Source organism: Aythya ferina (assembly GCF_964211825.1).
Source record: "Aythya ferina genome assembly, chromosome: 4".
NCBI classification, from domain to species: Eukaryota; Metazoa; Chordata; class Aves; order Anseriformes; family Anatidae; genus Aythya; species Aythya ferina.
In genome coordinates this window covers 70,906,176-70,932,173 of record NC_140300.1, presented here as the reverse complement: position 1 = coordinate 70,932,173, position 25,998 = coordinate 70,906,176, and the positions used below count along the sequence as shown (strand labels likewise).

Genomic DNA, 25,998 nt, shown 5'->3' with positions numbered 1-25,998 from the left:
TTGCTGAGTAATTCTGTGAAGCTGGGAATGGGAAGCTACTAACAGGCACGAGTTTAACCACAAGTGACTGTACAAACACAAAGCAGCTATCAGTGGGAGGGCAAAAGAGAGCAGCAAATAGCAGATGATCAGAGAGCAGGCACTCTCAAACTGATTGCAGTATTCCCTAGACAAAAATGAAACATTCCCACTGTGAATATGCATAAGCTGGAGCGGGCAAAACTTAACATAAGAAATCATATACTGAAAACAGTTTTAGAAGTAAATGATAGAATGATAAATGATAGATGATAGATGATAGATGATAAATGATAGAACCTTTACAACTTCTAGATTTTTCTACAGGAGAACAAGCAAAATAAACTCTGATCTTGGTCTTTTGTACTGCTCCTTTACATGAGTTTCACCAGTCAGGCAGGTTTTGCTACACAGAAGTTATTAATACAAATGTTTTCACCAACGCTGCTGTCCAACTTATTTGAGAAGGTGAATACTGATAAGCTTCAGCTGACCAAACCTCAATCGTTACAAATATCGACAAAAAGCACAGCTGACTTCACTGTCCAAGTGAACTTTTCCACCAGGCAAGAGCCAATTGCTGGCTTCCTAATCTATTTTCTTAATCAGTTAAGTTAAATGCTAGTAAGACAGGAGCTAAAGGACAGGTTAACCTACATCTACCTCGGTTGTAGTCTTCTGGATGTAGCAGGAGCTGGTTCTGCTCCAATTGATTGTACCAGGCTGCTCCTCTAGGAGAAGTGTTTAAAAAGTTCCCTACAGGAGGGGAATATTTGCTCAGGGTTCCTCTGAAGAGGAAAACTAAGAGGAATGACACTTTCATTTCTATGCTACAAAGCTGATACTTCTGTTTTCTTATGATTCACATACCACATCGGTGGTCTGGCTGACATTTCGGAAATAGAATACAAAAAGCTTCCAGATTATTATTTTTTTTTTCAACCAAATCTCAAGGAGTCAATTTACCTATAGCTTTTTTTGCTTGTGTAATGAGATGATGACTTGTACTGACTTCTCACACACTGTGAGTAGGAATATACCGAGGAGCAATTTCCCTGGGGCTACTGTAAAGGACGGGGGAAAGATACGTGGAAATGGTCTCTCCAGAATACCAGTATGCAATGGCTAACAATTTTCCAAGGCAGAGTGCTAGAACAATCTTCATTCCTGTGAGAAAAGAGGAACAAAAGATGAGATTGCTGCTCCCAAAGTCATAATATGGACCCTAATTTGCAGCATTAGTGCAGAACTACTGCATATCACACCTTTTTCAGGGGAATCCACCACTGAGACAGAATTTGCTAAGATGAGAGAAATGTAATTAACAGTGGAAGTGTTTGTAAAGGTTGCATTGCAGAACTGCTGAAAGAGAATGAGGGAACAGAGTTTAAGGTCTCACAATGGCCTTATTTTCCCCGTGAGGTACATTGTTCGACATGTGAATGGCTCACACATGACCAGAGTGTAACTCCCTGAACTTCACAGGGCAAATAGTTCAAACGCAGTTCTTTGTGTTTCCACCCAGGGGAAATTGTTTCTGCACGTGCTTTGGTGTGCTGCTCCTGTCTGTTTGCACTCTGCTGCATGCTTGGCAGTACCACGTGCAAGAAATCAGGTCCCCCTGGCCAGCACCCCACTGGTTTTGCTAAGAAAGTGCACCTGAGTTACTCAACTGCTTATTCTCCACTATCTTCCCAAAGACCCCTCTACACAAGTTTTAAGGGCAGAGAAATGTATCTCATAGTTCACTGTGGAGCCAACTTAAAGAGTAGTTCAACCCACTGCAGCGGTACTACAGCCTCTGCTGGCACAATGCTTCTCATCGCGGTATTTCACGAGAACATGGCACAAAGGCTGGTAGGGAAACAGCGTGCAAACTACTATTCCCTCCTTCATACTTACCTCCAGGGAGAGGACGAAGGTTGATGCAGATGGAAGATGTAGGGTGCAATACAGGGAACCGTGGGATTAACTCTAGTGACTTGCCTGTGACAAGGCCATGCTGCGGATGGATAGATCCTAGACGTGCTGTAGCAAAGGGTGGATTTCAGCAGAGCTTCTGAGCTTGGGGTGGGCTGCCACTTGATTGTGTCAGCTGGTGAGACCTCAGAACAATATAGAAGTGTCCATAATAGCAAACATTCAAATTAAAACTGCACTGAAGACATGAGAGTTAAAGTGCGGGCACTACTTCCACTGGGTAAATAAAACAGGGAAGAAGTGGCACGTGGGAATATCTGGATCTTTTATTAAAACAATGAACAAAAAAGGTAGAACGTGTCATTGCTAATAGGGGTACTCAACAGTTTCCACTGCTGTCATAGCTGAAGGCTCTGATGATGACAAGTAGTAGCTCTAAATTGTTGAAGTACGGAGCAGATCAGCACTAAAACACATTTTCTCCCCAAAAGACTGCAGCCTGTTGAGTAGCAAAGATTTGCTAGTTGAAGTCCTTTGCAGTCAACCCTTGCACAAAGTATGCAATCTCTGTGCCAGCTGTTAACATGAAAACTGACTTCTTCGAGGTGAAAATATCAGGTATTACATTTACTCATTTAACTTTTTCTACCAGTATAGAAATTGCTGGACCTAAAAATGCTGTTTGCTCAAAGTGATTACAGAATTACGTGTGAAGTAAGTGCAAGTAAGTAAAAAGAAGTCAAAATATACATTTTTTTTCAAATACACAAAGAAAACAAAACACTATTATTTTACCCATCTTTATGAACATCTATGTTTAGGGCTGCATAATATTTCAACAGTGTCTGATGAATATGCAAACGGGTCTACAGGCACCAACATTAATGTTGTAAGTAAAAGGTAGTCACATTTTAATTTTATAAATGTTTGTGATGGTAATTGCATATTACAGATTGCAAAGTGAAATTGGAGAGCGACAAGATGTATTTCTTTGTCTGAAAGAGGTCACTGTCACAAATCTGTAGTTAGCAGAATGATTACAAGGAAAGCATGCACGAAATGGAAAGACAGTAGCAGAAAAGCAGATCTGGAAAGAGTTTTAATAAAAAGCAGTCTTGATCTTTTGGATATTCAACTAAGCCAACTAATTAGCTTTGCACAGGCAGGGCAAAAAGGCTATTTAAGAAGGATGTGCAATAATGACTTCAAGAAAGGCAATATAAAACACATCTCAGCAGAAAAGAGACAAGAATTCATTTCTCCCCGTGGTGCTTCCCACAGCTCCTGAAAGTGACTGCTGCTGACAGTGAATGAAATAAAAGGGGAGGAGAGAGAACAGAGAGAAAGAGGTGTTAACTTACCAGCCGATGGAGCTTATCGCTCCGCTCCCTTCATGACGCTGGCAACTCCTAAGCCTATAAAACGTGCCTTAGCTCCCAGTCCCCTGCTCCTTCAGCAAAACCAAAAGCAAGAGGTGGCTGTACAGAGGAGGAATGGGACTCTGTTCTACCCAGAGGTAGCTCTCCTGCTTCAGCTAGAGCAGCATCTCTAACAGGCTGACCGGCACAGCCAAAGCTTTTTCTGACAGCTCTCTCCTCCCCAGCACTTGGCTGTGCTGCCTAACTTCTTGTTTCCTTCCTTTCCTCTTATCTTTGGGGGGGATTTCGGAGGGTCGGGGGAGCGGGAGGTGGGAGAGCCGTTCCCTGAAGACAGGAGAGGAACATCCGAGATGACTTCTGTCCCCACAGCCAACTGGAGCCTGAGCAGCAGGGGGAACAGCAGCCTGGGCGATCCCTGGGGACAGGCGCTGGGCGCCCCAGCTGGAAACGCTTCTGCCCCGGCGGCAGCCAACTTCTCCAACCAGTTTGTGCAGCCCTCCTGGCGCATCGCCCTGTGGTCCCTGGCGTACGGCGCCGTGGTGGCGGTGGCCATTTTTGGGAATCTCATCGTCATCTGGATCATCCTGGCTCACAAGCGCATGCGGACGGTGACCAACTACTTCCTGGTGAACCTGGCCTTCTCCGACGCCTCCATGGCTGCTTTCAACACCCTCATCAACTTCATCTACGCGCTGCACAGCGAGTGGTACTTTGGGGAGGCTTACTGTCGCTTCCACAACTTCTTCCCCATCACAGCTGTCTTCGCCAGCATCTACTCCATGACGGCGATTGCCGTGGACAGGTGAGAAAGGAGAGGGAAAGCACAGGGGTGAGAGATTGGGATCAGATCTGCTGCTGAAATAAAAATTCAAAGGTAACAACTAGTGAGTGACGAGAGGCAGAGTCCTCAATGGTTCATGGATTGTGCTCTTCTCCTTCTTCAGGATCTCTCCCTAAAACTGTTTTTCTCTCTGTCTTTGGTCTTTCTCCTTCAGCCTTTCATTTGTTCTACTCTCTTGCTTTCCTTTACAATAAATGCTGCCTCTCTTTGACTCCAGCTGCTCTCTGTGTTCCATCTTCATGTACTAATTCTGTGCCAACAGCCATTGCTCAGGGTTTTGCTTTCCCCACCTGCCAAAAGTCTCTCTCCCCTAGTTGACGCCATCTAATTCATAATGATGAGGAGCTGTAGAGATTGCATGTGAAGGGAGGGAATTTCAAATTTCCCTCCTCTTTGTATTTCTGCATCTGGCAGAGGCATTTGCCTCCTCCTCAGAAACCACTCCAGACTCTGTTTTTAATAGCTCTCCTCTCAGAAAGCTCTGAGCTGCCTGGTTCCTCCTGATTTTAACTAATGAGACCATTTAGGCTGCCATCTGTGCATACCCAGAGGTCTGGTAAGAACATGGATTCAAAGTGCTTGATTTTTTTTTTCTGATTACTTGCGGCAAAGCAGCCTTTGAGACTGTGAAAGAAAACAGGATGGGGAAAAAACTTTACCTTTGCGCTCTTGACAGTAATTGAGTAAGACAGCTGTGGTCTCCATACGGCAAAGGGGAGATAGAGTTGTCAGATTTCCAACAGAGATGCCTTAATGGACCATCTTTCTTACATGTTGTGATTCTCCGCTAGGAAATGGTCCTTTCTTTATGATCATTTTCACACGTGCTGTGCTGGAGGGATAACTTTACACATGCTTCAGAAAACCAATGAATTCCTGAATTCTCATTCTGAAAAACAGACTGTTTGTACTTTGCTTTTAGCAATGCAGTGAAATTACTCACGAATCTCCCTTCCACATACCAAAATCATGTTACGGGTCCTGCATGAAGTGACTTGGCACAGCTGCAGAACTTTCAGGTGACGGTAGTCAAGGTTTTGTGAGGTTCAAGCCATCTTCCAAAACTTCATAACCGTCTTGTTTCCAGGAGCAAAGACTGGGAAATATGTTGCACTTTTCTTGGTGCTGTGCACAGAGACATAATGATTTCCCGTTGGCTGTATTCGTTGCAGATTTTAGGTGGCATTCTCAGCCAGATGCTGAGAATTCCTCTTCTGTAAAGCTGGAAATGCTACTGGAAATGAGATTCGTAGCAGCTCTTCTACCTCTCTGCTCTTGGGATGGGTGAAAACAGGAGGAGATCAGTGCACTTTCCTCCTGCCAATGATGCTTTGTTCCCAAGTGTTACTTTCCACAAATAAAGGAGAAGGCAGTGTAAAGCCAGTGATACTATCTTTACCCAGGCAAAGGTTTCTTCCAATAATCGCCAATTCAGGTTTAACTTAAGATTCTCACCTAGTTTGGGTTTTTCAGAAAGATTACATTTTTTTAGTTGATGCTGAGGATTTAACTGTTACTGCTGGAGCTGTCAGTGTTTTGGCTGAGCCAGGTTACTAGGATATTCTGAGTAAGGGCTTTTCAGTTTTCTGACACAAATATCCATAGAGATGTAGCATGTACCATCCTGAGAGTTCCCAAATACGCTAGGAAACTGGAAATGAAGAAGTTGTTTTGTGTAATACAGTTCCTTGGGACACAGAAAGATGCTTTTCTGGAGTGAGTGAAGAATAGCTCTGCTCCACGCTGACTGTCAGAAGTGCAGTGATCAGATAGCAACACACTGGAACGTTTTCCTTGCTTTATCAGTGCCAAACACTTGATGCTCAGTCGTGACTTAGTTACTGCAGCTACTTCCTCTGATCCATCTTTCGTCTCAATAAATAAATAAAAGAATCACAACTTTCCCCCCCCCACCACAATTTCAAAGCTCACCTGCCCCCATACAGAGACAACTCCAAACATTCCCTCGGGGGAGCTCAGCGAACAATGCCAGGCTGCTTTTAGGCGAGCTCTCTGCAGTAGTAAGGAGCCTCATTTAAGACAAACTTAAAAGCACTCTGACACTCCTTCCCGATTCACACTGCCGTTCCTTTTCCTTTTATACCAAACCACATCTGATGTATTCAGCACCTTTAACCAGTTCCTGGCTAGCTCTCTGCAGAGTCAAGAGGAAAAATTGATGGTCGAAATGAAACTTGAAGAATCTCCTTGGATGTACATTCTGCCCTATTCCATGGCACAGATCTGCTGGGGGATATATTTTAAAACATTGATTCCTATTTGCCTTTTGTAAAAGTTCAGCCAATGCTTTGGACAGGAGACTGCTTTAGTTTTGGCCCAGTAAAGTCATCCTTACATGTTTATATTCATTTGAAAAAATAATACTACTACAAATCAGGGTTAAGCTAGCAAGGGAGCTGAAAGAATGGGATCACATCAGGTGATCTAGCAGTACAAACTGTTAACATCCCAAAATACTGAAAAGTTATGGTTTGCAGCTCATCAAAAAGATTTGCTTTTTTGATCATTTTAGACCATATTAACACTCACAGAGAATGAATGAGTCACTGTGACTTTAGACATTACTGAGCAGAGGTCACAGGCAGCACAATTTTCCTTTCATGCCTGATTCTGTGCATAAGGTTTCTGTAGACGATACTGTCTAAAATGTGTACACCGTGAAATTGCTGGGCTGGCACAGACTTCTGTGGAGCAGGCAGTTCCTACAGTAGGATGTGCCGGGTCTGGTGCTGAGGATGAAAACATCCAAGATTACTATCCTGCCCAATATAAGGCTGCCTGGCCACTGAACACAGACTCAAACGTGTGGGTTTATTCCCATTTCTGACCACCCCTTCTTCGTGGCCTTCTGCTTCTTTTCCAACAGGCTGTTTGCAGTGTACTGCAGAAGTGCCACAGGCAGTTTTAACCAAGGCAGCTCAAGTGTGAGAAGCAGCACAGATTTCACTCTGCACTGCTCCACAGGCAGTCATTTGTTTCTTCTGCTGTCATTCATGCCCAGAGCTGCACAGTGCCACAGTTACATCGCTTCCAGTGGTCACTATAGTTCCTTTAGCTACCTTTTGGGGACAAACTCTTAAAATACTCCTATAATGAACTGAACAGGGGATAAGCCACCTGGATCCATCCATTGAAGACCCGCTGTCCCATTCCTAGTAGCATTCAGCATGCAGAAAGTAGTGGTTCATGTATGCTGGTGTTTCATGTCCAGACCCAAGGCTGTCTCTTTCTAGGACCAGCTCTAAGTATACAGGTCTAGAAAACCTCTGCACATATCTGAGGGCTACAGTGGAGGTTTGGAGATGTAGCAACATAGCATGAAATAGCATACCTTCAGTAGAACAGGAGGTTTTTTCTATGCTTTTTCTTCCCTGTTGTTAGCACATCTACAAAACAACTTCCTCAGGTACTGTTTTCTCAGCAATTCCACTATGGTTTCTGTATTTCATTAAGTTTAACTCTTTGTAAAAGCAACTGCTGTGGAATTAAACAAGGTATTCCAACAGTGACAGTGAGTAGTTGCTGATCCTGTTCGCATCTTACTACTTCTTTTCTTCATAGTGTGTAAACAAACTTTTGAAGAACCATTACTTAGGCATTAGGTATCTTCATAAGCAAAAGTACTTGAAAATAATTATATATAAATATGCCAACAAATCATAAATAAAATATAAATAGTTATATAAATAAAATTACATTTACAATACATTGAAATCCTGCATTACTGCAAAACACCCTGCAAGGCTCACTGCTGCTTAACACAGGTGAACACAGTAGCATCAAAATGGTGTCCTGGTATCAAGGTTGTAAGTAATTATTCTTTACCAATTACTGGGAAAAGAAAAAAGAGAAAACCATGAATTTGGCCTAATCTTTTGAAAGATCAGAGTCTGCCAAATGTTACCCATCTATCCTAGCCCTATGCTCTGAAGAAGTCCTAGACCATTTTTCAGGTCTGCTACTTGGAGAGTCAATGCTCTTACAGTATAATAATGACAAAATAAAGTCCTATGTTAAAGAGAATTCAAGTTTTGTGGACTTTTTTTTTTAATCCCTGAACTTTCCTCACATGTTGTGTTCACATAAACTCCAGAGCTGCTGCAATGTGCTGCCTCAGAGAGCCATTAATAACGGCAGTCCCATAATTAACTTCAAATCAGAAGCTAATCGAAGTAAATCACCATTTTTTAAACTTAATGTACCAAAGTCCCATTAAAATTTCAATAATAATTTCATCTTCTTTGGTCCTTCTGATAGAGCAAAACACACTTTTTCTTGCCCCCCACAGAACTGTGCCTGCAACTATATTTTTAGGAGGAATGAGGCTATTAAAATTAGAACTGAGAGACAGGTACTTTGGCACTCTTATTCCTGGTACTCCAGACTGTTTAAGCAGGACTACACAGCACCATGTGGTTGGCCTGGATAACAGGTTGATATGAGGACATCAAAAAATTACATTTTTTTAAAGTTTGGCAGACTCAAACAAAGAATCAAATCAACAATCAAACAATTTGCAGCAGAAGGAAAATCAGAACCCAAGAGCCATGGGCCCTACTTTCTCTTTCCCAGCACCCCTACGCTCATTTTGCTGAACATGAATCAAAATCAAATCAACCTTTCCTAACAAAATATTGGATAATTGTAGAATCTCTGTGCTTCAGAACATGTTTGAGTCTTGTTATTAGAGTCTCTGCTTCCTTCTGGTTGGCCTTCTCATTTCTTTTTAATAAGCTTCCCTAAGTTCTCACTGTTCCCCCTTTCTACATCAAACACTACTATAGCAGATGGTCTGGGGCCTTTATTGATTCTTCCAAGATGTTAAAAGTGGGCACACTCTAACCACTATTTGAAAACTAATATTTAAGCCAGATTCTAGGCATTGTTTGAGATCATCTCAAGAGCCTCTTGTCTTCTTTGGGCTTCTCCTTGTAGATACTCCATAAAGCAGTCATTAACGTTGTCTAAGCATTTAGTTTACGTCTACACCAAAGTCACTATTATCTTCTACTATTATTGTATGACCTGCCCTCACAGCCTTTCTAATTTCCTTTGGCATTTCCCCATTATTACTGTAAATTATCTGAGTGTATAATCCTAAAGTTTATTTTTTCAGTCACATTTGGGGTTTCAAACTGTAAAATTTTATATTGTTTATAAATACTTCTGTTTTATCTGACTTGATTTTAAACTATATTTAAAATGATGTTTCATTCCTCTTATTGAATGCTCTAATCTCTTTTATGAACCTTTATATTACAGTGCTAGGTTCTTCCTACCAATTTCCTAGTGTATCTATTGAATCAATATCCTTATTCAAAACTTGTCATTCTTGTTTTCCACCTTATTTCTTAGACTTCTAATATATCTACAGAGGTACACATATAAACGGGTCGGTTTTCTGTTTTCCAGTAACATTGCTCAATTACTAATGGTTGTCAGTAATTCCTCTATATAGTCATAGAGTCATTAGGCTTCAGCGCAAGTAATGTGATACGAGCTTGTAATAGAAGACAATTGCAAGCTGTAAGCACATGATTCAGGTTATCAAACAGAACTAGAATTCATCATGTGTACATAGTATCACTCAAATACCACCTAGGCTCTCCAAGCTCTCTAAGTGTATGTTGCCAGAAGGGCTATTGTCACAAAACGGTACCGCAAGCCCCATAAATGAATCTGTTACTGAAATCCTGAAGTAGGCAGCTGGCAGATGGAAAAACGCACGTTCTTTCCAATAGAATACATTTTGGCATCTGGCTCTGAATGAGTTTCTATTCCTGGGATAAATTGTTCAAGGCCTTCACGTGCCTTAAACATTTCAAAACGGATAAACCTGTCAAACTGCACTTGTGCATCTTTGCTGTAGAATAACATCATCTCAATTGGTAGTTAATTGCCTGAATGTCACCTGTCCATGTGCTCAGAAACACCAAAGAATAGGGAAATGCATATGTGAAATAATGACATTAAACGTGTCCAATAGGCTGGATATGGAGTGAACGGGGCACGCCATCATGTTGTGGTCGGAGGGTAGCAGCATCTGCAAAAGACGCATGCCAAAAACATATATGCTAGTATTTGTATTGGTAACTGAGCTCGTACAGGGGCATGGTACCAAGCTTCTTGTGCTTGGCTCACCACTGCACAGAGGAGGCTGAAGAAATGGCAGGGAGAAAACCTGCACTGCCCAGCCAGCTGCCGTCGCCTGCACACAGCTCAGCCCAAACAAACCTGCAGACTGTGGCCTCTCATTCCCCTTCTCTCTGAAAGTCATTCAAAGGAAAGATGTCTCAGAGAATTGATTTCCATGTACAGGGAAGAGAAGAGAGAACTCGCACTGAAAACCAGCTAGAGATGAACATAGGGATGAGAAACAAAGCCCAGATGGGTTTCCTTCCAGGTTTCTTGTGCTTTACAAACTCTTCCCCAGGCAGAACCCCCTTATACCTGAGAACGTTTTCATCTGTAAAGATGGATGAAGGGAGTTTCTATAACCCCACAACGCTGTTTTTTCACATCTGATTGTTATTTAGCTTTACCTGCCTATAACTATATCCTATAACTGTATACAAAATACCATCTGCCTTTCCCCCAAACTAAAGCTTAATACAGCTTTTTGTCCAAACTAATGGATGACTTTATAGTATTGCATCAGCCTTGGTCGTTGAATATCATGAAGAGAAAAATGCAAATACGTGCATACATAAAATACATTTAAAATTATTACTAGTGTATTTCTATTTTTACTATTACTACTTTGCCAGTCAAACAATAGAATTCAAATGGGAAATACCTTCCCCATTCTTCATGTTCCCAGAATGTGTATTTTTAGATGAATCGTGATATTTCTGGATTCCAGTATTTAGGATGCCCTCTAAAAATATTAATTCTCAGAACTAGAGAGAAAAAGTTGAACAGGAGAGCTTTAAGGGGTCAAAAATCAAGAGGTGAAACACAAAGGATTCTGTTTTGAAATGTCATTTGTAAGTACACCACATGACTTGGCACCCTGAAATGATTTTCTTGGTTTGACAATTCTCTCTTTCTTTCTTTCTGAGAAAAGAGGTGAAATGGTTTCGGCAGAATATCCTGATCCAACTGCTACAGGATTCAGACTGTCAAAGACAGGAAAAATAAGCCATTTCTTGCTGTGGTATAAGTTCACGATGATCAAGCAAAAATACAGAACCTTTGGGTTTTTTGTCAAAATTATATGTCGGAGTTATATTTTTGGTAACATACTGAGACAGTTTGGGAATAAATATAGGCACAACAGCTTTCTTCTTGTTTTGCATTGAATAAATATTCTATTTAACAAGCTGCTTTCATATAGTGCAGTGAAAAGATGGAGGTTGATAAGCCAATCTCTGCAGAGATTGCAGCATAATCATATAGAATGGTTTGGGTTGGAAGGAGCCTTAAAAATCATCTAATTCCAGCCCCCAAGCAACATTTACAACAGCAACTAACCCCAAGTCTTCCCGTTCAAGGCAGGAAACATCATCTGACAAGTTCAAACCAGATGTTCAAATGAGAAGTTCATTTTAGACAGTCTCTTAGGCTTAAATACATTTTTAAGCGTCCTTATCCATAGCTTAATGATCTATTGTGGAATATAACCTGAAGCACTTTTCCAAAGATAGTTGAGGGCTTGGTTTTGCTTGGTTTTGTTTTTGTTTGTTTATTTTTCTTTAATATTATTGTCTACATACATGTATTCCTGATTGTTTAGCAAAGAAGAGACAAATTTGTATCATTCACAATATTTGGCCTGGCCAAAATCAAGTTATTTCAAAACAAATGCAGCCTAGCACCCCATAGCAGGACAAGAACCTAAGTATAACTCACAGCTGGATAAACGAGGTTGGTTGTTTTGTATCGCACTCATCTTTACAGTTTTAACATGGATTAAGTCAAAGTTTTAAAATGAACTATCACTGGCCTCTAAATCAATTTTAGGGATGAGAACAGAAATTTCCTAGGGATACATTTTGCTGACTACATAAATAGACCCTGATTTTGATGGGATTTCTCCTTTGGTCTTACCTGCAGAAGTCATCCTAATGTAAAGCAGAAAGTTTCTCATCACAAAAGGTGTTCACACATAGGCAGATAAATGACTGCTGTAACAGGGCTGTGTGTTTTACTGTTGTGAAGTAAGGGTTCTTTTTCATACCTTGCACTGAAATAATTCAATCTTGATTCATAATAAACGACTCATTACCAATCGCTATAGTCAGTTAATGAACCAAGGTGTCAACGATCTTATAATCTGACAGTGTCTGAGCTAACCACAGAGAATGGAATAACCGATCTGTCTCCATATCTGTCCTGGTTATTCATCCTGGCAAGGAGAAAGAAGAAAGCCATTCAGATGGCAGTGTCAGAAATGTAGGCAATAACAGAGCAGGCTGTGGTCTGTGCAGATGGAGCTGTTTTTTCAGACTTTGCATAGAAATTGGTTCTTCGTAGCCCAGGTAGATTGAACTCAAAGAAAAGGAGAAACAGAAGCCCTCCTGTCAGGAGAAGTCCCTTAGTCCATTTTATGAGACAGGCCACAGAAAACTGTTATCCCTTTTCAATGAATATGCACAGCTACAGCATACCTCCCATAAAATCAGTTACACACACAAAAATCACACACAAATGTCAATAACTGAAATGTTCCTCAAGTAGGAAGCACTTTTTAGGAGGGCTCAGCCATACTGAGGAATATCACAGAATCACAGATTGGCTTGGGTTGGAAGGGACCCTAGAGGCACCTCGTTCCAGCCCCCCTGCCACAGGCAGGGATGCCACCCGCTAGATGATGTTGCCCAGGGCCTTGTCCAACCTGGCCTTGAACACTGATCACTTCCACAAGAAAAGATTGAGGACTTGCACTGGTAGGCAGAAATCAATGTAGAAGTTGCAGATTTGTTTTTCGTCAATCAAAAAATGCCTCTAAATTCTCACCGTTCATTCAATCTCCTTTAATCTACTCTACCCACCTTACAGAGACATTTTATAGGACTTTCAAGGACCATGTTTTAAATAAGGGACATGGAATCACAGCAATTTATGTAACTAAGCTTCTTAATTACCAGTTGATTCCAAATGCAATGATAGGAGACAAAGTTTCAGATCAGCTATATTTAGGGAACAACAGCATCTGTGTGTTCATGAAGAGCACTCTGCTATCTGCCATCGACGAGCCACTTATATGCATGCATTATCATTTTCTCTCAGTCTCTTCCTCTGCCAAATCCCCTTTGACAAATTTCCTGTTGCAATCTGGGGCTGAACTCTCCATTGGAGTTTATAAAAACACTGTAAACAGGTGAATCAAATCACTTAAGATGACTAAAGGATTCCAGCTGCATCTCCAGATGGGAATTTGTAGGATCCAGTTTTGAATGCAGCATTTTTTTGTAAGCGTCCAATGTATTTTTGCAACAATTTTCTAAATAATGTGTTAAAAGGGGAAAATGTTCCTGTCTGTATTAACCAATGCATGCAGTTTTACAACAAGCTAAATTAGGATTATTTTTTACCTTCTACTGTCAGGAACATAATACACAAACTTAGGATGATTTTATAGTACTTAAGCAGCTGTCTCTCAGGTTGTTTGCAAACCGTAGCAAGCACACAGCTACGTGACTATACTGTCATTATGAACAGTAATTTAAAGGGTTTACCAATGTTATTCAAATGAGGATTGTTTTATGGTTTCAGAGAAAACAGATTTTTTTGTTTTTGACAAACCTAAGAAACAAGTACCAAATGGTAAGTTGTGGACTTCAGCCAAACTGAGCAGATCTGAAAGAAACTTGATCTTTCATAACCCTAGCAGATAAGAAAACTGTCTTGAAGGGAGGGAGCACTGCAGCAAGCACATCATCATGCGCCAGCCATTACACCTTGCAGCCTGACTGATTTCTTATCAGGTTCAATGGAAGGGCTCTTGGTGACTTCAGCAGTAATTAGCTAGGAACAAAGAGTAACACCAGTCGAAGCTGAAAGAAGAGTGATGTCAGTGAGATATATTGTGATCACAGAAAAATAATAATAATAATCAAGCAGGCTAGTGATGCTAGTGATTAAAGTGCTACCTAAAAATTCTTTAGAGAATGCACCACACAGCGCAGACGTTGAATAATGAGATTCTTGCAAGTGTTGGCTTGAATCTCCACCTGCACATATTTACATTATTAAATTTCTAAATGTGCATAGTCCATTTTATAATTACCTTGCAAGTGTTAGTGTTTATGTTGGATAGGGTAATAATGGTTTTTGCTTATAGTGACAAATGAGCATAATAAGATAATTCTTCTCAGTTGATACATACTTTAGATTCAACTCCCCCTCCCCCTTTACTGTGTGGAACAAACTCTCTGTGGCATTATTACCAGCTCCTTCTGGAGTAAGAAAGCATCAGAAGTCCAATCCTGAAACTGAAGATCTCAGTGAGAGACTGAACAATACAAGTCCAATGACTGCAAAGCAAATGGGCACAGCAACTCACTGCATAATATTTGTGTGGCTACAGAATTCTCCTCCTCTACTCAGAGCCTCCTGGAGTTCTTTGCTCAGCTCTGGGGGCCCAGCACAAGAAGGACATGGATGTCTTAGAGTGAGTCCAGAGTAGGGCCATGAAACAGATCAAAGGGCTGGAGCACCTCTCTGGTGAAAGCAGGCTGAGGGAGCTGGGGCTGTTCAGCCTGGAGAAGAGAAGGCTCCAGGGACACCTCCTAATGGCCTTCCAGTACCTAAAGGGGGCCTTCAGGAAAGCTGGGGAGGGACTCTTTGGCAGGGAGTGGAGTAACAGGACAAGGAGTAATGGCTTTAAACTAAAAAAGTGTAGATTTAGATTAGATATTAGGAAGAAATTCTTCTCTATGAGGGTGGTGAGGCACTGGCACAGGTTGCCCAGAGAAGCTGTGGATGCCCCATCCCTGGAGGTGCTCAAGGCCAGGCTGGATGGGGCTTTGGGCAGCCTGGTCTGGTGGGAGGTGTCCCTGCCCGTGGCAGGGGGTTGGAACAGGTCTTTAAGGTCCCTTCCAACCCAAACCTTTCTATGATTCTGTGAAACACCACAGCAAAAATGAACACAACCAAACTCATATGACAAAAGTTGAACACGTGTAACAATTGCAGCTATGAAGCAATATCTCACTATGTTAATTAAGCAGTTTTGTTTCTAAGAAAAGCCACTCGGGGAACATTAGATACTTAATTGTAATTGTTGGTCTACTAGTAAATTAGAATAAAACAGGTTTGTTGTCAAAGGTTCAGTAACAGAGAGTTGTCAATACTCTCTGGTCACCTAAGCCTGTGCTACACGAAGGCGTTATTGAAGGAATACTCAAGGCTCCTCCACCTCCTTCCCATTTCATTTTGTTTGCTAGAATGACTGACTGCTATGTTTTTGTAATCCATTTTCTGCAAAAGCTAGGCAGTTAGCTCATCACTCAAACTTCATCAACAAAGACAAGCAGAGTGCTTTTCTTCTGATCCCTGTCCTTTGGCTTATCTCGCCCAGATAGCCAACAGCTAAAATTTCTATTAGCACAGCCGCATGAGTCATTTCACACAAACGAGGCAGCACTTTAAAGGGCAGTCACCAGACACAGAGGTATAACAACACAATTTTATCTTAGCCAGAGAGAAGTATTGTTGGTACCGACTGGGAATAAGAATAATATATCTAGGAATAAGAATAATTTGAACGTAATAAACATCTGACAATAGTACATGAAATAGTGTCAGTCTGCAATCTGAAGAAAACTAGCAATTGAAAGGAATGACCCCAGGCTGGGAGGATCTGCCTTAAGAGTCCTACAGGCATATGAAAATGATGACTTGTTTATGGGTTACCACCTACTGCAGGCACAGATGATCAAGCACTTTGGACAGTATAAGGCAACCCACAACTCAAACTAGATCAGTTTGAGAGTCGGGATTCATAACTATGTTATCATTACCAGGCTGGGAGGGAGGAGGGTGGAACTAAGGGGTAGAGGGTAACAATCCAACTGATGCGTATTTTCATGAGATCTGCTACTATTTGAGCATTTAGATGTTTTAAGGTATCAGCATAGTAAATGCTATCGGGGACTGAATGCCACAATGATGGCAGATGTTGGATTTATCATGTGTCTGATGGTTAACCATAAACTGAGGGATATTTTTGCTAAACCACATATCTATCCTATAATTACCTATCTCTCAAGTATGAAATTTTCAAAAAGTAGGAATATCTTGACTAATCAACTAATCAAGTTTGTTTGCCATAGCAGGTAAATACAGGTGCAAAAGATTACTTGCATATTTTTTTATCCAGAGCATTTCTACTATAAATATTAGTGGCTTGTACCTATAGACTTGGGCAAGTCTAACATGTGTAATGTAACAATGAGGACAAATCACAATCACACCTTCCTTTGTTTTAAATGAGTAACTGTAGTAGATCAGAGCTATCATCCAGAAAAAGGATTGATTCAAATCAATGGAAGCTTCTCCACTGATTTCAATGGACTTAAATTCAAAGCCTTCCTAAAAATCTAGCAAACTGTATGAATTTGGTAGTACATAGACCCAAGCACTCACCTACTACTGTAAGAAAGGTTTTCATGATCTAAAGCTGAAGGCAAAGATGAGAACATAAAAAGTAAACGTCATGAATGACTTTGAAAATGTTATGATCTATGAATGGCCAAAGGACAAATATAGACAAGAAAAATAACTAATCACATATAAGTGTCACTTTGGAAGAGGATCTTCTAATTCAACCTTACCTACACTCATTACCTGTGAGCATAAATTGATGTTATAACTTCTAAGCCCCACAGCAACACCTGAAGTCTCAACAATAGAAAAAAATATACAAATACAGTGAGAAAAAGTGATGCTTTTTCACACTCTTCGATACCTTCAGGATACAGTATTGCCATACAATGCTTTTTAATGCGTACATAATTTCCCGTTAAAAAATAAATAAATCTCTGGATCTATCCCACTCCATCTTTATATGAGATAGAAATGTATAGAAAGAATAGATGAAGAATCACAGTACTACTTACTGCAGTTTCTTTAGAAGGTATAAATGACACGAGGAGAGAAGCAGTACTGAAAAGAGGTGAAAATATTTTATCTACACACGTAGGCAGGAACAGGTGTAGTTTGACTTTCTAATTGCCATTAAAACCTGAAACAGACAGGGACAATGACAGTAACCAGGCTTGAAGACTGGAGACCTCCAGTGAAAGCCAAGACAAAGTCACAAACAAGAGGGCCTTTGGGAAATCCCTGATATATTCCAATAATCTTGTCAAAGATGATCAGATAACTTGACACGTACTACGAAAGACAGTAGAAGTATATGGGCCATAATTATTCCCTGGCAGTGAGTTTGTTTCTTCCTGAATCACTATTAATCTCCGTGACTGATGACAAACTGTTGAAACTAATCCAGGCATTCTCCTAGAATTTCGTAAAACTGTCAGTAGTGAAAAATTCAAGCTGGTTTTCATATTCGTCACAATTCGCTGCCTGCCTCAGGTGTTTTCACACTATATGAAAACAAACAAACAAACACGAGGAAACACAGAAAAGAGTTATTTAAAATTTGTTTCCTTTTGACTTGTCCTAGTTTTTTCCTCAGGAGCTTCTTACAACATCACTATTCTAATTCTGATTTCAGAAGCACAGTGTACAATGTAAATGCTCTCAACGACTGCAGAAGGCAGATCTTCAGTCTCCCAAAGAAGCACTGAATACTTCCATGGAAATACGTTCATTTAAATTGCTGATCTGTTACCTCCTACATTCACTCACAAACAGCTCTGCATTCCAATATTGAATAGAAAGATTTTTCTAATATGCCTGGGGAACCCTCTGGCTCGGGAGCAAAGCATAAATGTAAAAACAATTTATTTGTGGTTTTTTTTTGGAAAGCATTAGTGTGTCAGATTAAAAACCACGTAGTTAGTTATTCTGTATGCTCCTTCAGTATACATATATTTATGTGTATGCAGACAGTATCTCCCTAGTTTTACAGAAGTATAAATGTGATTCTGGTTGATACTTGACAGTATTCTAACCAATACTGGAAATAAATTGGGAACTGTTTGTATTTAACTAAAACTATTAATAATTTGGCAGGTCATTATTTGGTCATTGATAAATGAAACGAAATAGAGTGATCAGGGAAGTTGGTTGAAAAGATGTCGATTTAGAGTTGAGTCTAAAAATCAAAGCAGTAGTCATGGAAAGAAAATGTAAAAAGCATGGAGTTTGTGGTACAAAGTATGTAAAATACAAAACCTCTGGGTCTCCTGTGTTCCTTGCACCTATACAGAGATCAAAGGACAGAAAGCAAGATGTGCTTTTCTCTTATTGTCTATCTTGATGTTTTCCTATGACTCTCTTTTAAGCTTTGAAATTGTAATTATTTAGAGTAATATTTTAATTATTTTACATGTGTTCTTCTAAAATTCTTGATATACATGGATTGTCAATACAATCATAGGGCAGCAAGAAGAATGCTATCCCTCCCTAGAACATGGGAACTGAGAAAGCAAATGAGATGTTCTTATGCTTTATGCATATATTTCTCTTGATGCTCTTATTCCTTCTCCACTACCTGAGGCAAAGCTCGTATGATTCCTTTTTACATCAGTGCATGAACCAGCTGCAGCCTGGGGTTCTTTGGCCAGCAACCTGAAGTCAGTCAATGTCTACTGAACAAAATGCATGAGAACTTACCAGGCTCCTGTAGCTACTCGACAGATGACTAATAATCCTGACAGCCTGGCTGTTAATTTTTAATTAGAGATAAATCCTGTATTATGTAGCAGAGTAAGAGAGGATCCAGATGCCTTGTTGCTTTTCAGTCAGGTAGTTCTGAATCCTGCAATAGCAGGATTACTAACTCCTTGAGATATTGTTGTTCTACTAGTATACTCACGGTTGGCCAGGTGTCCCGCAGCTTTCAGAAATTCAGTGAGCCTTTTGTTTCTTCTGGCATTGCCTGCAAGGTAGCTGAACCACCCAAACAGCACAATGCCATCAGAACTCATGGAAGATAAATATCTCTGCTTTTATCCTTCTCCCAGTTCTAAGTTTTAGGTGATTCTAGATGCATGCAAATCTCTGAGGGTTCCTTATTTTTGCTTTCTTTTACAGGTACATGGCCATTATCGATCCCTTGAAACCCAGGCTCTCTGCAACTGCTACCAAGGTGGTCATTGGGAGCATATGGATTTTGGCTTTCCTGTTAGCCTTTCCTCAGTGCCTCTACTCCATAACCAAGGTGATGCCTGGGAGAACTCTTTGCTATGTAGCATGGCCAGGTGGTCCAAAACAGCATTTTACGTAAGCTTTTGTTCCTTTACACTTGTGCATGGTGATATCTACACTTGCAGTGGATGCTACACAGAATAGCTAACAGCATCAGTCATTGAGAGCAGGCCTTCTGAGCTAGGAAGATGGTGCATTTAAGTGATAAGTGGAAAAAAAATATTTATTCTCTTCCACGAGCATTTTCCATTCCATGCTGCAATGTTTACCGTCATTGCCTCGCTTAAAATTACTACTTCCATACAGACAGAGTTGGTCAGAAATGGGGACAGAATTCCCAATTCAAAGCAAGCTCCCAGTTTATCCTAACAGGAAAACAAGCATTTCCAGCCTCTCCTTGTCACAGTCAGATTTTTTTCCTCTGGTTCTTTTTGTGAGAGGTTTGGATCTTCCCACCTTATTCTGTTACGTTATCACAATTACTTATCTCAAACATCAGTTTGAATAAGAAAATTGTAAATCTTGTAATTCACTCCAGTTTCTGAAAGTGTGGAATAACAGCCACTTAAATTGAATATATTCTCTATTTGTCCTTCTGGCAGAATTAGGAATAAGTGGTTATCTAGGCACAGAAACATCATTTGCCCTTTCATGTCCTCATTGGTATTTAAGATGAACTCTGTGTCCAAGGCTGAAAACCTGTGCAACCATACATCATTGAATTTGACCTTTCTTCTTCCTTTGGGCAGGTGAAAGAGGCCCTCATCATATATAATTTGTATCACTGTAGGAGCCATCCACAGGTATTTATCTTTAGGGCAGTAAGGCCACTCTCAGAGACAGCTGGGGATTCTTCACTGATCATTCACTGGAATTTTATGCGAAGATGGCATTTAACATGGACCTAACAGGAGTCAAAAGAAATTACCCTTTTTTACCAATGTTTAAGTCAGCAGAGATGCCGATACCGCACAACAGATACAGCATGTGAAGTACATGTACAGAGGACGCTTATCAGTGTCTTTGTCTAAAACTGGTATTTCAGTATTGGTTTTCTTCTTTCATTTATGGTCAAGCCTAGAGCTCAGAACCCTTAACTTGCCCTTAGGATACTTGACTGTGGAATAAATAAATCAATTCAGCAAGCCATGGACAAAGGTAACTTATTCTGCAGTCAGTAATCATGATTACTATAGAGTCATTCTTAATCTATGCTAGTAGAATCAGAGCTAGAGACCCCAGAAAGCACTTGCATTAAAATGTAACTAAATTTGCAGTGCAATTCAAGACTTTTTCAAAAAGACAGTGAAAGCACCAAGGACTAGCCAATCAATATCAAACATGCTTCGCGTTACAACACCACTTGACTTTTAGCAGCCCATTCCATCAGCTCTGAAAGCACTTATCAGCCTAATGCTTTTTCATTGCAGGTATCATGTCATTGTGATCGTGCTGGTCTACTGTTTCCCACTGCTTGTCATGGGCATCACTTATTCCATAGTGGGAATTACTCTCTGGGGAGGAGAAATACCAGGCGACACATCCGACAAATATCATGAGCAGCTCAAAGCTAAGAGAAAGGTACTGTTCCCTTAAACCTCACTACGTGAATCTTAATAACATCATCTGCAGTTGCGTTGCAAAGTATTCCAGTGTTTTCTTTCAGAAACAAAGTCATTTGAAATAACAGTCGTAAGAGATCTACTTCAATAAAAAAATTAAGTTTGACAAGTTGTCTTCTACGTTGGCTAGTTGTTCTTTTTCTAACTTCACTGTTCCTCATTAAATTAAAACATTGGAATTTTAACTTCATACTCCCTATCTAGTGACAGGTGAGTGTGTCTGATATTTGGAAACGAAGCCCAAATTCTTAGCCTTTATAGACTTAAAATACTGAGTTCTGAACAATGGATTCGCAAACCATTAGCTCAGATTCTCACCCCACTGAAAAAAACAGTGAATATTACTGTAATTTTCAATACATTAAGGACCATGCAGCTTTGAGATGAGTGCTGATCAGCCTGTTCATATTGAATGTTCTAGGTTTTACATAAATACCTATTGGTGAGAAATACACAAAACTTTTTTTCCAGTATTTTTTCTGATAACTTATTTGACTGTAAATATTGCCTAGTCTAACAGGACTGTGGATTGTGGATAATGTGGATAATGACCTGATTATTTCCAATTCACATTTCATGATGTTTCAGAGCTATGAAGGCTTCTTTCTTATATTTTTTTCTTAACTGCACAGGAAAAATATTTTAAAAGCAACAAAATGTAGAGCAAACAATAAGCAAGCCCTTCTGCTTTTTATTTCTAACAATTTTTCATACTACAACACATTTGAATTTTAGGATTTGTAAAAATGTTACCCAAACATGGACCCTAACTTACCAGTGGTGAGCATATTTTCAAATGCCCACTTTGACTCGTGATAACATGAATATATTTGAACCTGTTGTATATGCCACCACACTGCAGCATTAGCAGAATGCAACTTGTTAGGTCCTGGGACAAGAGGAAATTTTCTGTCAATACTGAGGAACACTGATGTTTCCATTTCTTTCAGGACACTGCCAGGAATATGAAAGTGTTTATTTCCAGATACTATATTTGTTGTTATGACAGAGCATATATCAAAGGAAAGATTAGGATTTTCTCATTCATACTTCTTCATACGCATGAGAGACATCCAAAAGGCTCTATACCAAGTTTCAGTTTTCACAATAATAGGCATGTCTAGACATCTTCACTGTATGACACCCAGTGCTTCCCATGACACCAGAAGTGTTATTTATTTTGGACTTCATGTAGCTCTTTTAAGAGGGAAGAGCGTTAGCCTCTCCATAGGAAGCGATTATATTATCGCTACTGTTGTGTTGTAATAGTTCAAATATATTTTGGTATGTGAACTGAGAGGAAATGATGAAAAGTCATCATGGGAAACTAACCAGTATGCTTTGAATATATGCCCCAAGGTTAAACTATTAGACTCATTTCCAGAAATACTGAAAGCATGTCACAAGACCATCATTTTAGTCCTTCACATTATCAATAAAAGTCCAACATTATCATTACAGTTTTTCCCATCCATGTTATCCCTTACCAAAAGTGTATTTTCAAAGTTACAGAATGTCCTTTTCTACAGGACATATGCAGAAATAGTTTTCACAGGTCAATTAACTGTTATTACCAACACTGCCCTTTCACCCATTGAAAAAAAAGGAAGAAAATACTCAGTGGAGGGTGCCTGGGGTCTGATTGTGAAGACCAGCTGAGGGATCATTTTGTATAAGAGATACAGTTTGCAAAAGCAAGTGTGGAAAGCAGTATTAAAAACAGTAACTACTAAAAGCAGTAACTTGGAGAAGCAGAAGATCCCAGAACAGGACTGCTTTTTATCATAAGATGTTTATTATACTTGGTTATTATGTCATATACACTAAAGGTCTCTGAAGACAAAATTTGGCTCTTAATATACGGTATGATATGTCCAATTAGATCACTTGAATAGTTTTAAAACAGCACTCCTTAAGAACTCTAAATATATGCAAGAGAAGAAATCCTTAATTTAAGCATTTTCAGCGTGAGAGTATTGGAATTCATGCCTTCAACCCATGCAACTATGAGATGAAATTATGTGCAGATATATTTTAACTGCATCTCTGACTTCACTGGCAGAGCTCCATGACAGCTCTTCAGTTCCACTGCTGTTCTCTTCAACAGGATTTATGAAATAACTCATATTTGGAAAGATGAATCACAATAGGTCATTCAGGGTGATAAACTAATAGACAAGAATCCAAATAAAGTTATCACTCAGCCAGCCTCTGATAACAAAGCTATGGCTTTTCTTTTATTCAAACACAGAAACCATCTATTTTTCCTCCTGTTTTGTATGCAGATATCTAAGCATATGAAAAGTCTGTACTGGCTGCACTTACTACAGAGAACTATAAAGTAGCAGACTGTATCCTCCATGTTACACAATGATACAGCGCAAACCATGTTTGATTAGGATTGTTTGAAAAGGTATTTGGTGTTAAGACGTTAGTGAACATTTCATGTAAGACCTATTAAAGAAACTGTGTTTGCCAAGAAAAGATTTGAAGGTTGAGGAAATTGTTAATATAGTCACATCACTTTGTCTATGTGACAGTGCAAGGCACCCTGAATTCTTCTGAAAGCAACCACAAAGGATAAAGGACTCAAAGAATTTCATTCTACACAATACAGGTTGGACAACAGAAAGTCATACTTAGGGGGTCAAACATTTCAAATTTTTAGAAATTAAGGATGTGGAATGATAAGATTACTTGAGGAAACATTTTGGGAGGAGCTATTTCACAACAGAAACTGATTATCTACCTTTCATACAATTTGTCAGTTCAGGGCTAGACTAAGTATTACACCAGTGGCTTCAGATCCCAGTCCATTATCAGTTACTTTCTGTCCTAATTCATGCTCCAACATTTGAACCACATTTTTCTTTTCCTCTTCCTCTTCTTTGAGGGATCGGATGTCTCATAGACTGACTCATTTAAGACTGCCTAATGTGAGTCTTTTGAACTTTTAAACATCCACCCACTACATGTGGGGACTTTGCAGACTTTAATCCTTCTTCTTAAAGCTACTGGCACAATATTGACTGATCTTCAGCTACTTTATTCTCCTGTAACTCCCATTTTCAAAAGATAGAGTTATAATTTCAATACTGTTATACATAAAGGAAGTTTATACATGGCTCTTAATGTTGCTATCAGCTTTACTAGGCCGGTGTTCCTCACATTCAAGGCAGACATAGACCTGCCCTCAGATATTGTCTCCCCACTGTTTTTTCTAGCTAACTTTTCATTCCAATCCCTCTCCAGAGTTTACTTAACCTATAAGAGGGAATAATTATGTAGTGTAAATCAAATTAATCACTTACTGTCTTTGTCACAAGATACAGTTCTGATAAAACTTTTCCTGAAAAAACATTTCCCAACAGAAGATACCATTGCTTTGACCCAACAGGAAGATTACAGAAGAACAGAAAACTCTTTTCATTTTAAACCTTACCTTTACATTTCTGCTTCCTTCTGTTAACTTTATGATAATACTTCACTGTGCATCTGTTTTGGCAGTGTTCATGATTCCTCCATACTCATGCCTCCTCTTGTATTCTTTGCTTCTCCTGCCACAGTCAGGCCGAGGCATCACCTCTGCTTCTTACTGCAATGAAGATTGAATAAAAGTCACATTTTCCCAACATCAAAGCTATTTTGTAAATATGCATGTAAATAAGAAAAAATACATTTATGAGTGACTCACACTATTATTACAGAAAGCATTAGAGAGATGGTCAAGTTTACCAGCCTAGCTTTATAAAAAAATTTGCAAAGCTTTATATATATATTTTGACATAAGTAGACATGCCATATCAATTTACGGTCAAATGTATCTATTTAACCAGTTAATATAGTATATTGAACACAGTGGAGGAGAAAATGAAGAAGTGGAAAACTTAAGACTGCCATCTGAAAAGGAAAATATGTTGAAATCAATGTGGAACTGTAGTAATAATGATGTCAGGGGAGTCACAACAGTCACATGTAAATTGAAAAATCACTGAAAATTATTATATGGGAACCTTTTAGCAGATAAACAGGAATAGCCAGGTGAAGTGTTGGAAGGACTACAAATACATGCTACAGAAAGACATCTCAACAATTTTAAAGAATTTTTGGAAACGAATACGTGGAATATTCCCTTTTTTCACAGACTACAGAAGTAAACAACAAACAGGATCTGGACAAATGGTCTCTGTAAGAACCAGTGTGTGGTGTGAGCACTTCACACATAGTCATTCACACAGGTCTCTGTTTTGGGCATGTTCCTCCCCCCTGTTGATCACCATATCCTGAAATGCAAGAACTGAAAGGTGCCCAATGGAACTAGTCAGACAGCAGTCTGAAGCAGGTAAAAGAGAGAGTAATGCGTTTGTACAGAGCTTCTGAGACTCTGTCCTTACAGATGCTATGATCTCAGCAGGTTCAGAAAGGGATTGGTCAAATTAAAAATTAATAAATTCATAGATACAGAAAGAAGGAAGCAGGGACCCACTCTGCTCTAATATAATTCTGGATGCTGGGACAGTATTAGTAAATGGAAGATGGAAAATGGTTCATGGGATCTCCCCAAACAAGCACCTAGGATAACTGACAACTGTCCTATCCAAGAGGGACTGTCTTACGTCCTTATGCTTCTTTTTTAAATAGTAGTACTGCTATTAAAGTTCAGCTGTTGAAGTTCAGCTATTCAGCACATTATTCCTGGCTTCTCACTGAGTTTCAGTGTAACTAAAAAGGCAGATTTCTTTTTTTAACCACATACAAATACATGACATGAAATCATTTTAATATACATTTTTTAATCAGTGGACGAAATAAGAAAAAGAAGTCTAGTTAGAAATAATGATACTTTTGCTGACATTAAATGGCAGCTGACCAGGGCATAATGAAAGAAAGAAGATAAACTGTGTCAGGGTGGTGT

At 39.6% G+C, this 25,998-nt stretch overlaps 1 protein-coding gene across 1 annotated transcript in view; it reads left to right on the top strand.

Moving 5' to 3' along the window:
• Positions 1-3,206: 3,206 nt before the first annotated feature.
• Positions 3,207-25,998, top strand: part of TACR3 (tachykinin receptor 3) — a 36,150-nt gene continuing 13,358 nt past the window's right edge. The window contains exons 1-3 of the mRNA XM_084517208.1: positions 3,207-4,119; positions 19,348-19,536; positions 20,892-21,042. Coding sequence (XP_084373334.1) covers positions 3,668-4,119; positions 19,348-19,536; positions 20,892-21,042 — 792 coding nt within the window. The 5' untranslated portion in view covers positions 3,207-3,667. The remainder of the gene's footprint in view (positions 4,120-19,347; positions 19,537-20,891; positions 21,043-25,998) is intronic.